Here is a 13,902-nt window from a genome sequence, read left to right on the forward strand (position 1 = left end):
CTGTACCAATTTATTATCATTCGGTAATATTTTTGAAATAATGAATTAAATTGCTTTGAATGTTCTTTTGGCTCCTATGAAGGAGTTTACAAGATCCTCTTGTTCCTATCAATCTGAAGTAATAATTATATACTTTAAGTATTCCACAAATTCCTAACATATATCCAATTTTGTCATAAAGGCTGGTAACATTGAACACCTAAGTTTTAGAATTTTGTTTCCATGAACATGAATAACAGGATCATACTCTCCTCCTCATATTCTTCACCTTACCTAATTTTAGAATTCAGTTATTATTTAATTTTATAAAATAAGTTGGGAAAGTGCTGATGTGTTTCTTTTTTTGACAAAATAGTTAAGGATTTGAGCAACTCATCATTAAATGCTCTGGAAACCTGATTTAAAAAGGTGTTTTATCCCTTAGCCTTTTGAAAGAAGTTTTAACTTACTGAGTGAGGTAAATAATTTATAAACTATGCAAACTGCTTTCCAGAAAATTTGTATAAACGTTTTTCCTTATTAAGAATGTAAACATTGCCTGACGGAGGTGCGCATGCCTTCTCCCAGCACTTGGGAGTTAGAGGCAGGCAGAACTCTGGGAGTTACAGACCAGTCTGGTCTACGAGAACTAGTTCCAGGACAGGCACCAATGCTATACAGAGAAACCCAATCTCGAAAAGCAAAACAAAAAAAAGTAAAACCGATTCGATATAATTTTATTTCAATTTATAATATATCGGTTTACTTGTTACTTTAAGTTAATAATTATTTTAAATACGAGTTAAACTTTTCTGTATTTGTTGGCTGTTTAATAAATAAATTGTTTATTTTTAGTTCTTAAGGTAATTTTTGTCTTGTTCTTGATACTATATATAGAATATGCACATATATACAACATATTAATAATTTTATATACCTTGGTATATAAACAATAATTGTATATAATATATACTTATGTAGTAACATATTTATGTTCTCATGAAGAAATTTTGGATAATCTCTTTCTCTTTTCTCAAATCTAGGTATTCAGTCTGCTCAGACACAGGTTTTTCTCATTCGCTACTAAAATTTTGTAATTTTATTGTATAGATTATTTATCATTCTTAGATACTGATTTCAAGGAGTCATCTTTTGAATGAAAATTAAAACTATTACAACATTCCAAGAACAAGTATAAAGAAATCTTAAAAACAGAATCACTGCTTGATGATCTCTCCATAAGATTACTAGAAAATAGGATATTTTTAGTATTAACCCAGATTATCTAGTAATTACAAAGTAAAAAAAAAAATACATGCTGTATTTAGATCAGTGAACACATCAGATGGTACTACCAGTCCTGTAGACTTCCAAATGTAATACATGACAAAGTATACATCACTTATAGAATATCCTTGCAAAACTCATATAACACATAAATCCCTTAAAACATGTTTTTATCTGAAAGAAAATATGAGAACAAACAAAGTCATATTATGAGAAAACAGTAACGTCTGGAATATGACATAAAGACTGCTAAATCCCCACTACACACAATTCAGAGCCAAGACTAGTCGATAGACCTGTCGTCCAGCTACTCAGGAGGAAGGAAAGTTCAAGGTAATCAGAGCAAGTTTACTGCCAGTTTGGGTAGCTTAAATTCTGCCTCAAAATAACAAGAAAAGACTGTAATTATTGTTCTTGAAAATTTGTTTTTTAAATATTTATTTAAAGAGTATAAGAATCTGTACTGCTAATAAATTACTTAGTAGTTGTGAGACAGTATATTCTTTAAAAGATAATAGGTATAAACAAACGTTTTGACAATAAACTGAGAATAGTAATTCAATTCAGAAAATTCTACATTAAAACCTTAATTTGACAATAAACTGAGAATAGTAAATCAACTCAGAAAATTCTGTATTAAAACATCTAATTTTCTTTAGTTATAAATATGAAATAAAATGATACTGTAAGAAGAAACAACTACAAGAGTTCTAAATTTCATAACAAAATATAACTACATAGTAACCTAATCAAAGACTCAATGACAATGCCTCATTTACTCCAAAGATAAATCACCAAAAAATAATTTAATGTTTAAAATGATTTAAGCCACAGTTAAAATTTGACAAAGTGAACATCATTTTGTTTATGCTTAAAAATTATTTTTAAAATGAGCTTGTCTGGAATTAAGGTTATTTAGGTATATCCAATATTTAATGTAATTATTTAGGTAACAAACAACTTTCTTACCTTGCTGCATCTGTTGATGTGTTGTGTAACTTGAAGGATGGGAATATGGCATGTATCCTGCAGGGCTCTGTGGGGCATATGGACTAGGCACTGGGCTATTTTGTTGTGGCATAAATCTGTTCCCAGAGCTTGTCTGTGGTGGCACAAACCGGCTAAAACCCAAAACCCAAATGAAGTATATCAGGAAAAGAAATCAAAAGGCTATTCCTTGAAATTTAACTGTGACTAAGTTCTTTGGACTTCAATTTATGTATAAAATCTACACAAACAGAAAATAGCAGAATAATACATAAATTATTCACACTGATCATGAGTCACATCAAATAACTAAAAATTCACTTCTTTAACTACGTAAAACTCAGCATTCTATTTAGAAAAAACAATCTATGGCTCTTAAGGTCTGTTTTCCAAATTTTGTTATTTATAAATGAAAACCTACATCAAACATTACTTTTCTCTGTTTTAGGTGGTAATGCTGCCACTGAACCAAGGGTTTTGTAAATTTTAGGTAAACACTCTACTAGTGAGCTACATTACCAACCCAAACATCATTTATCAAATATTTTTCTATGCGAAATTCAATTAATAATACGGTAGTTTCTTTAGTTGATATATTATATTACAGTAATTCTACACTCAACATTTTTGGGTAAATGTTCATGAGTGCAGCTAAGCATGGAACTATTTATATATAATTCATGATTATTTAAATGTATATACTTGATATTCAATAGCATATTCATTCACCACAGAATTCAATATTTAATATATAACATATACATAACTATTTACTTACCTGGAGGGGCTATGTGAGATAGTGGTTTGTTGGTAATTGGAAGATGCAGGACTGTGCATGGAATTCTGAGAAAGTTTATACTGAGACATCATCATTCCTGTGCAATAGATAAAAAACACTATTATTTTCTTCTTACAATAAAGAGTTAACTCATTCTTTTAAAAGCATTTAAAAGTTCCTTTCTTCCATCCAGAAATAATTTTGTTTTGGGGAAGCAATATACAGCTACTAGGCAAACTAAATTTCAAGAACCATCAATTTTATTAAAACATAATTTTAATATAACTAGTCTAGTACTGAACATAGAGATGTTGCTCACAATTTTTAGAGAGCTAGGAATTGACACAGGACATCATACACTGTAGGCCGGTGTTAAAACTGAACTACACCCCCAACCTTATACACATCCTGTTCGCTTTTAGCCTTAGGATTAAGAAGAATTTTTAAGTCATTTCATCTAGCTTTTGTCAAAATTCTATATAGTTCTTTTAATATAGGCCTCTAACTAGTTTATTGTTATTATATAGAAATGTTTTTTTTTTTTTTTTTTAGCATGTACCTCTCCTGTGCTTAGGTACTTAATTTCACCAAGTTAATTGTTTCACACCTAGGTTTTATTATTAATTTATCTATGGACCAAACATTTGAGTTCATGCAATTTCCATCCAAAACTCTATTAACAAAGCATGATATTCATATGTCTTCTAAAATAACCTTTTGTTACTCAGTAAGGATTAAAAGAATATTTCATTAGTAAATGAAAACACGAGGACATCTTCATTTTCTTTTTTTTTTTTACAGTTTATTTTTATGTGTATGAGTGTCTGCCCACATGTACATATGTGTGCTAGGTCCCCTTGGAGGTCAGAAGAGGACACAGGATTTCCTGGGATAGGAATTAGATGTCAGCAACCCTGTGGGTGCTCAGATCCTCTACAAGAGCAGCAGCAAGTGCTATTACCAACTGGGCCATCTCTCCAGATCTAGCTTTTAGATTCTTCTATTTCTTTTCAAGCAGGACATTGCTTCTTGATTCATGCACAAATGGCATTTTGTTATTTAAAAAAAACAGCAGAAAAATTCAGTTAAATCAGAGATAAAATTCTGTAACTAACCCTGACTTTCTCATATGGCTTTTGGGAACTGCGATCAAATTAATATTTAAACTTTATTTCTTGCTGTTGACATGAAACACAAAAGGTTTATATGTTTATTTGCCAGTAGCACTGCAGAAGGGACGATAGCTCAACAATCAGCAGAATGATGTGAAGGCTCAAGACCACCTCAAATGACTACTAAAATATGAACATCAGTACGAAGCAGTTTTATTCCACAACTTAATAATTTAATGACTATAAATACTGTTCCTGGTTGTCCTTTTTTGTGGATGAATGGGGAAAGCAATGTCATAAGACAGAAATTAAAAAATTTCTTCCTCTCAATTAACAGTCATCACTTGGGTAAAGCTAAGATGACCAGTTTGAAAGTAACGACCATGTAAAAAAAGAGGCAAATAAAATCAGAACAGCTCTTTCTGATTACCCCAAGGTTCCAAAGACTATGATTACAGTGACGTGCGTATAGTAAAATTGTTGTGTATGAATCACATTTGCATTTAACAACAAAAAGTTATCTTTCTAAGGATGGGATATGGCTCACTTGATAAAGTACTTGTTCTGTTAAAAAATAAATATGAGGGGCTTGAGTTTTTAGAACTCTGGTGATGTAGGAGAGTTGCTATCTGTTGCTTTCATTGGCTAATTAATAAAGAAAACTGCTTGGCCTGATAGGTCAGAACATAGGTAGGTGGGGAAGACAGAACAGAATGCTGGGAGGAAGAAGGCAGTGAGGCAGACGCCATGGAGCCAGCTGCCAGGTCAGACATGCTGAATCTTTCCCAGTAAAACACCAACTCGTGGTGCTACACAGATTATAAGAAATGGGTTAATCAAGATGTGAGAATTAGTCAATAAGAGGATAGAACTAACAGGCCAGGCAGTGTTTAAAAGAATACAATTTGTGTGTTGTTATTTTGGGTGTAAAGCTAACCATGCGGGAGCCGGGCGGGACAAAAAGCAGGCCTGCTCGCCTTATCACTACACTCTGGTACCAAAATAAAGAGCTTGTTGTGGCCACACACTTCTAACTCTAGCGCTGAGGTGGGTTGTAAGAGTGAAGACAGGTGAGTCCCTGAAATTCAGTAGCCAGCTAGCTTATGCTAGAAGATAAGCTTCAGATTCAGTTAGAGATTCTGTCTCAAAATATGAAAGATGCAAAGTGATTGTTGTGACATGTACACACACACATACAAGCACATATGCATAAACCCACAACATAATAAATATCCACATAAATTATCCTTTGTTTTTAAAAATGACAACAGTATTAACAAATTGTTTTTAAAAATTCTACTTTTCCTTTTCACAAAATAGGATATATAGCAATATACAATAATTATACATTTTAACTAAAAATGTATACAGAATCAAACAAAATGTATAACTTAAATAAGGTGAATGTTGTAAAACCTTTTATTATAGTGATTTAATATCCAAATTTATACTTAAAAATATAGATTACAAAAAATGTAGCACTAGTATCCTTAAATCATTTTATTTATCAAAAATTATATTTACATTCTCTTAACCTTATTAATTGTACTTGGCCCTCTTTTAAAGCTCTATTCTCATTATTTAAGAAATAGTTTATGCATGTGTTTTTGTGTCTACATTTGAATGTAGCTGTCTGCAAAAGTCAAAAGAAGGTATTAGATCCCTTGAAAATGGAGTTACAAAAGCCCAAAGCAGAAACAAAGAATAGTATGCTTTTAATTAACATCTGGGCCATTTCTTCAGTTTCCTGTAGTGATATTTCATTTGTATTTTAATAAATAAAGCTTGCCTGAAGATCAGAGAGTAAAACAGCCCAAACTGTCAGCCTTACAGACCAGGAAGTGGTGACACACACCTTTAATCATAGCCCTGGAGAGGAACATAAACAGGAGGAGACAGCTCACACAGTCTCGAGTTTCTTGGAAGCAGGACTGCCACACTGAGGTAGAGGAAGAGCCAGTGGCCTTGCCTTTTTCACCTTCAGGATAAACCCCAATATCTGTTTCTGAGATTTTAGTCATCATGCTACAGTTTTCTATTTTTTTTTTAAAGTAACACTAACTTTATATTCTCCTTTAGCCCCAGCACTTTCAGAATGCATAGCTTTATTCCTTTCATCACTGTTTAATGAATGGATCTGGTTAATCCACAGCCATGCTCTGTATATCTGTTTTCAACTGAGAGGTAAGAGGAGCATAACTGAGTTGTGAGGAATAGGTAGGAAATATGTTAATTGCTTTAACAAAACAAACAAAATAAAACAAAAAATTCAATTCACATAGAAAAATATAAACAAAATAAAACAGTATTATTTAAAAATATTCATATACAAAAAAGAACTAGGAAATATAATAGAAAGCTGCATGGAGACATTGCTGAACAGAAAGCTAGAATGAATCTGATGATATTTTTTAAAAAGTGAACCAATTAGCTCTAACTTGGACTTTTCAGAATTGCCTAAACTATTCCTAGTTTAACCTTGAGAGTCGAGGATAAACTTGGATTTGCTAAACACAGCTAAATTATAGAAGGTTTCTTTAGCTTTTAGGTACAGTTAAATACATAACAATGATATCTGTGATAGATATTAAAATTTAACCTGCCTTATAATACTTAGAATAAATAAAAGCTTTGTTACTAACAATATTAACTGAGTTTTACTGGTAAGGCAAAATGAGTATTATGTCAATTCATAGATAACCATGAACACTGTTACTAAAAATAACATATCTATAAAACATATGCTCAAATGTTTTCATATATTTTCATTACTGAATGATTTCTTCCAAACTTTCTAATTTTCTAAAAGCAAAATTTCTAAAGTTCACTTAATAAATACATTTCAAGATACCTTAAAAAAAAAACTCAAAATTTTCATTTCCAAGGAATTTAATTACATATTAAACCACAGGACTAATTACTAAGTTTCCTTCTCGCTCTTGTCTTGATGTAAAATATAAACAGACATTTGTAGGTGAAAAGCCAGCTAGTTAAAGACACTTGAATTTAATCATGTGTAAAACAAGTTCTGATATAGTATCCACAAACACGCACTATAAAAAAAGAACCTCACCACTTTGTACATATCTGTTCTGCATGCTTTTCTCCCTGAAGACATTTGGACTCCTTGCCAGGACGGCCTGCAACAAGACTGGTATATCACCTTCTGGATCATCGCTCCCAAGGTTATCTTTCAGTTCTCTGGCATTGAAAAAAAATTATAAGCATGATTAATTTCTTAAGAAGACTTATAGAATAAAATCATATACTTCAGTAGGCCCAAGGCATAGATTTTCCCAGAAGAAAGGAAATTATCAAAAACAACAGAGAGGAGTGACTATAGACAACAACCCCACTTCATTTCTCTAGGGCATGGGAAAGGGAAACTGAAACCATAATTTTACAAAACAACACGATTATTTGAATTTTCATGTCAATTTTAAGAAAGAAAAGCAGGATCTATTACATATTAATAATTAACAGATACAGAAGTGTTGATAATGTTAAGAAACTACTATTTGAACTTGGAATATTTGTTTTGTTTGGTTTGGTTTTTGAGACAGGCTTTTTCTATGTAACAGTCCTGGCTGTCCTGAACTCGCTATTGTAGACCAGGCTGGTCTCGAACTCACAGAGATCCGCCTGTCTCTGCCTCCCAAGCACTGGGATTAAAGGCGTGCGCCACCATCGCCTGGCTGGAGTTGGAATATTTTGACTCTCCCTTATGTCTGAACATGAAAAGAATGCGACTTTCTTGGAACTGTTCTCTCAATAAAATAACCAATGTTACAATATTGATTAAGAGAAGGTTAACATACAGGTTATGTGATTTTTCTATCTTACACTGGTTTTTCAAATAAAGTCATAGTAGGAGGCAGAACCAAACAAGTGATAAAAATAAACACAGTAGCAATTCTCAGAAAACATCTCAGTAATTGGCAAATTAGACAGGGACTGTTTGGAAACAGTGTCTTCAATTTTTTTTTTTCCATTCAAATACTAAGCCTAACCCTGCTTAGTTTCTGAGCTCAGTGGGCATTGAGTGTGTTCATGAAGGAATGGCAATGGACTCTATTTTGTTTACTGTATTACCACTGCTCTATACCCTGCTTCAACTTGGTAGAAGTAGAGAACTGATCTCTGAAAGTTGTCCTTTGACCTCCACAAACTCACACACCCTGGCACATACATGGGCAAACACAGAAACTCATTGGATCCAACAATAATGACCTAAAATATGGCACCCAACAGAGACTCAATAAATTCCTGGGAATAATCTTAAAGAAACTTCCTATATAATAAATCCTAATTTTTTTACATGCCTTTCCCTTACCCCTTTAAATATTCAGAAACCACTGCAGAGAATATATAGACATAAGCAACTGTGTAATATCTAGACAATGGAATTTCTAGAGTAATTAAAACATGAACATTATAGTTCCTTCTGGTTTTAAGCAGCCATTTCTTAGTTTCTTCACCAGAAAAGTCACATTTAATAAGTTCAACTAGTCAACTTGGAAATTGTCCCTCAAATATGTACTGCATCTAATATGCTTTATCTTTTCCCTAAATCTTTAAACTTGAAAAATTAATTATGAATGGAAGTTTATATGAATACTATTTAATAGCAGGTCTTACTTGAGAAAAGCTTGTTATTATATGTGTGCATGTACAGGTATGTGCATGTCATGACACACATACAGGGCTGGTAGATCTCTACTTTTACCTTCATGTCTAGTCTGGGGACGGAACTTAGGTCCTATCAGGTTTGAGTGACATTTACTTTAGTCACTGAGTCCTCTCTCTGCACCCAGATGTTACTGTTAAATACATTCTGTGCTGTTTAGCTTGTAAAGTATGCATTACTTTTGGATTGAAAAACATATTAAGTACACCCTCATTGTTTAGCTCAATTCTATTTTTAAAAGTCTACTACATGAAAACACACACTTATGTTGAAATGCTATAGTCGGTTCTAAGAAAAAGAAACATTTTACTTCCCAAGGAGTTAATTATACTCAGAATTGTATTCCAGTGTCTAGAAATTTACTAGATTACTCCAATACTATGAGAAAAAAGAAGGTAAGTTTTATGAGCACATTTAAATCTTTATGTAGATGTTATCAGTATCATTTCCGTAAGTTGAAAAGATCTGCACCAATGGGTATGTGTCAAAATTATTCGACTATGGCCTACCTAAATCTCTTTAATGTCTCTTCAAAATTGGCTATAATCTCACTTGGCTACTGACATTTTCTTTTCTTCCTTTTTAGAGAGAGGGTTTCACTAGGTAGTCCTGACTGGCCTGGAATTTGTTATGCAGACCAGTCTGGCCTAAGACTCAAAGAGATCTGCCTGCCTCTGTCTCTGGATGCTGGGATTAACGGCATAAACCACCACTCCTGGTCGGGTACTGACATTAAAAACAATGTATGAACTTGCGTGATAACTCAAGACATATTCTAGTCCTTGCAAGGTTGGCAAGAAAAGGACAGTTGGTCCAAGGTCAGACTGGGTTTTAAGGTGAAGCTGTCTCAAAAACCAAAGGTAGGTTGTGGATATAACTTTACTATCAGTGCATACCTATCATATATGAGACCCCGGAACTGAGTCCCAACACCACATAAACCGAGCATGGTGGCACATGAAATACTCAAGAAAAGATAGCAGAACATCAGCTGCACGGCAAATTCAAGGCCAGCCTGGGATACACGAGACCCACCACAAACAATAACCTCCCTGCCCCAATATGAATCTGAATGCTTGGGAAATTACTTAAAAAGGAATGCTGATTTTTCTTAGTAAGACAAACATGTTTTACTTTTAGATATAAAATTGATTGTACTTACATGTGATCTGTTGATACCTGGTTGAGACTATGGACAAGCTGTGAAACCAAACTGTCATCCCTACAGGCCAAAAGGCAGTTCACCTCTTCTGCTATTCGTGAGTTAAAGAGGAGGCTCTTTGTAGTTGTTGCAGGTAAAGGAGATGGAAGAGGCAGCTGGTTCAGGACTATTCAAGGGAAAAGCAGATTATTAGAAATTGACTGACTATAAGAAGTCTTTCTATACATATGTGTGCTTATATAAATTTTAGGACTAAAAATAAGTTATAAGTATCAACGTGACAAATGACTGAAAAACATTACTCTTCACTCTGAAAAAAATCTCAATTAACCCAAGAAATCAGCCCTCTCAAAACATCACAGGCCACTGCAAACCACAGTACTAGAAATTACTTAGCTTCTTTGTAGTCATGCTTAATTTTCATTTAGAAACTTGAATGAACTAAATAAAACACAACTTTGAGACATAATGTTGGAAGGTAACTTATCTACAAGATGGATCAGATTAGTAGCACTCTCAAGACAAATAAACCAAGAACACTACCTGACTCTATAGTACAATGATATGCAATATAGTTTTAAAAGCTTAAGAATAGACAAAAACAAATAGCTCACAGTAGAATATTCAGAGTACAATATTCCTAAAGATCAATAAAAATTCCTGCCATAAATTCCTAAACAGTTCTTTTTTCCACTCTACTCTAAACAGCAAACAAACAAAAATAAATATTTTGCAGCTTAAATTATACTATTTAATGTTAGCACATTTAATGAGGATTTGTTAATTTGTCTAAAGGTTAAAAAATTCCAACTAAAATATCAGGTATCATGCTTTTGGGGTAATTTCAAACCAACTCCATAGTGTAAGTATCACACTGCTCTCACCAATAGGCAACATGCTATCAAAACCCAGCACCACTAGAATTTAGGTAAGATGAGCTCTCAAGTTCTCACTGCTGGAGAGCAATTTCAGGTGCTGTTTTTATAAAAGCATTCTAAAAAAGTCCTTATTCTTATTTGTCAACACATTTCTTTAGTTTTGGCATTTCTTAAAGTTTTGTGTCATGTTTTAAAAGTCTTTAGGAAACAGAAATTAATTTATGTATTAGATAGCAATATTAATTTTGCTACTCCCACAGGTACAACAACCAAATATATTGTTTTTCCGTTCTTCACAACATTAAAGATAATTTCAAGTGTCTCTAAAATTGAATGTTCGCAAGCAACAAAACTTAAATTAGATAAATTATCCAAACTTACGGTCTGTGAGACTAGCGATCCCCGCAAGAGTAGTTATGGGGACATGGGGCATATCCCCATTCATCCTGAAGTTCTGGAATGGTGTTGCCTAGGAAAGTACTTAGTTCAGGTGCCAGCTGTCATTACTTTCCATTTCCCAAACTCTGCAACACACACACAAAAGAAAAACCACATATTATTTGTGGAACTATGTCAAATATATGACTAGTATAAGGATGCTTAATCATTTAAAAACTAAAAATCTCAGCTTCTATTTGTTCAATCTATTTAACAAGTCATCTCTATATACCACAATCAAAGAATATGTCACCAGCCTGGTCTACAAAGCTAGTTCCAGGACAGCTAGGACTGTTACACATAGAAACCCTGTGTTGAAAAAAACAAACAAACAAAAAAACCCTGCATCACTCAACTATATTAATTTTACAGGAATCTAAGAGTATGAAGAGTATAAATTGGTAGAAATACTTAGAAATTTCTATACTTATTAAGAGTAATCTGTAGAAATACTACTTTCTACTAGAAAGAGCAGCCAGTGCTCTTACCTAGGAATGTTATTTTTTCATAGACTTGTCACTTTCTAACAAAAATTATTTATATGACAACAGAAATAAATAATGTTAATACAAAAGCAAAATATCCATTATGATACTAATAAATAAATCAACAAATTATACTAAGTAATAAAGATCTTAAGAATGGCTTGTGGTGTAATGAGAGATTGCTTAATTATAAGATACTACTTCAATTTAGTTTACTATAATGAGTCTGAAGAACCTGTAAGTACTTGCCAAGGATTTTTTTTGGGGGGGGACTCCTTTTTTAAAAAAATCATTAATTTCCCTTCAAATGTTATGATTCCTTCATGCAAGGAAAATAAATGCAAATAAAACAAGTGGCAAAAATTATAATAATATTCAATTGGTATGGGTCTGCAATAATATATCTGCTGGCAGATTTTGTGGAAGACTTTGTATCTACAGCAAACTGTAATGCACATGTAACTTGCCTCAAGAATTTCACTTTTAGAAAGCATCTTAGCTAGCCTGGGTTTTTTTGTTTTTCCATATGAAGTTGATTATTGCTCTCAAGGACTGTGAAGTATTGTGTTGGAATTTTAATGGGGATTGCATTGAATCTATAGATTGTCTTCAGTAAGATTGCCATTTTTACTATGATGATCCTTCCTATCCAAGAGCATGGGAGATCTTTCCATTTTCTGGTATCTTCTTCAGTTTCTTTCTTCAAAGACTTAAAGTTCTTGTCAAATAGGTCTTTCACTTCTTTGGTTAGTGTTACCCAAGATATTTTCTTTGATTTGTGGCTATTCTGAAAGGTGATGTTTCTCTGATTTCCCTCTCCGCTTAATTTTTTTGAGTTGATCTTGTATCCTGCCACATCACTGAAGGTATTTATCAACTGTAGGATCTGGTAGAGTTTTTTGGGTCACTTATGTATACTATCATACCATCTGCAAATAACAAACGTTTGACTTCTTCCTTTCCAATTTTAATCCCCTTGATCTCCTTATGTTGTCTTATTGCTACTGCTAAAACTTAAAGAACTATGTGCAAGAGTGGACAGCCTTGCTGTCTTTGTTCCTGATTTTAGTGGAATCGCTTTGAGTTTCTCTCCATTTAATTTGATGTTAGCTGTCGGCTTGCTGTATATATATTGCCTTTATTATATTTAGATATGATCCTTGTATCCCTAATCTCTCCAAGACCTTTATCATGAAGGGGTGTTGAATTTTGTCAAATGCTTTTTCAGCATCTAATGAAATGATAATGTTTTTTTTTTCTTTCAGTTTATTTATATGATGGATTACATTGATAGATTTTTGTATGTTGAACCAGCCCTGCATCTCTAGGATGAAGACTACTTGATCATGATGAAAACAATACTATACAATAAAGGATCTTCTGGAGGCATTACCATCCTGACATCAAGCTCTATTACAGAGCTACAGTAATGGAGACAGCTTGGTATTGGCATAAAAACAGAGATGTTGACCAATAGAATCGAATGGAAGACCCAGATAGTAATCCACACATCTATGAACACCTGATTTTTGACAAAGAAGCTAAAATTATACAATGGAAAAAAGAAAGCATCTTCAACAAATGGTGCTGGCATAACTGGATGTCAACCTGTAGAAGAATGAAAATAGATCCATATCTATTGCCATCACAAAACTCAAGTCCAAATGGATTAATGACCTCAATATCAATCTGACCACACTGAACCTGACAGAAGAGAAAGTGAGAAGTAGCCTTCAATGCATGGACAGAGGAGACAACTTCCTAAATATAACCCTTGTAGCACAGACAATAAGAGCAACAATAAATAAATGGGACCTCCTGAAACTGAGAAGCTTCTGTAAAGCAAAGGACACAGTCAATAAGACAAAAAAAAAAAAGAAAAAAGAGGCAGCCTACTGAATTCGAAAAGATCTTCACCAACCCCACATCACACAAAGTCTGATCTCTGTAACGGCATAAACGAATGCAGACAGATTGTAAAAATATATATATAGCTTTAATGGAGAAATAGACTTACAGAACCACCGTTCCCGCGGAGACCAGGAAAGCAGAAGCAGTGGCTGGGAGCATGCTTGCCAAATTTATAGGCAAACATTAGCCCGAGGCGAA

At 33.4% G+C, this 13,902-nt stretch overlaps 1 protein-coding gene across 1 annotated transcript in view; it reads right to left on the reverse strand.

Annotated features, from left to right (window-relative positions):
* The window catches only part of Nipbl (NIPBL, cohesin loading factor), a 161,413-nt gene that overhangs the window by 87,013 nt on the left and 60,498 nt on the right, over positions 1-13,902 (reverse strand). Inside the window, exons 2-6 of the mRNA XM_005356741.3 lie at positions 11,252-11,394; positions 9,993-10,158; positions 7,217-7,344; positions 3,032-3,128; positions 2,236-2,387 (exon numbers count right to left, since the gene is read on the reverse strand). Coding sequence (XP_005356798.1) covers positions 2,236-2,387; positions 3,032-3,128; positions 7,217-7,344; positions 9,993-10,158; positions 11,252-11,315 — 607 coding nt within the window. The 5' untranslated portion in view covers positions 11,316-11,394. The remainder of the gene's footprint in view (positions 1-2,235; positions 2,388-3,031; positions 3,129-7,216; positions 7,345-9,992; positions 10,159-11,251; positions 11,395-13,902) is intronic.

Source organism: Microtus ochrogaster, chromosome 19 (assembly GCF_000317375.1).
Source record: "Microtus ochrogaster isolate Prairie Vole_2 chromosome 19, MicOch1.0, whole genome shotgun sequence".
NCBI classification, from domain to species: Eukaryota; Metazoa; Chordata; class Mammalia; order Rodentia; family Cricetidae; genus Microtus; species Microtus ochrogaster.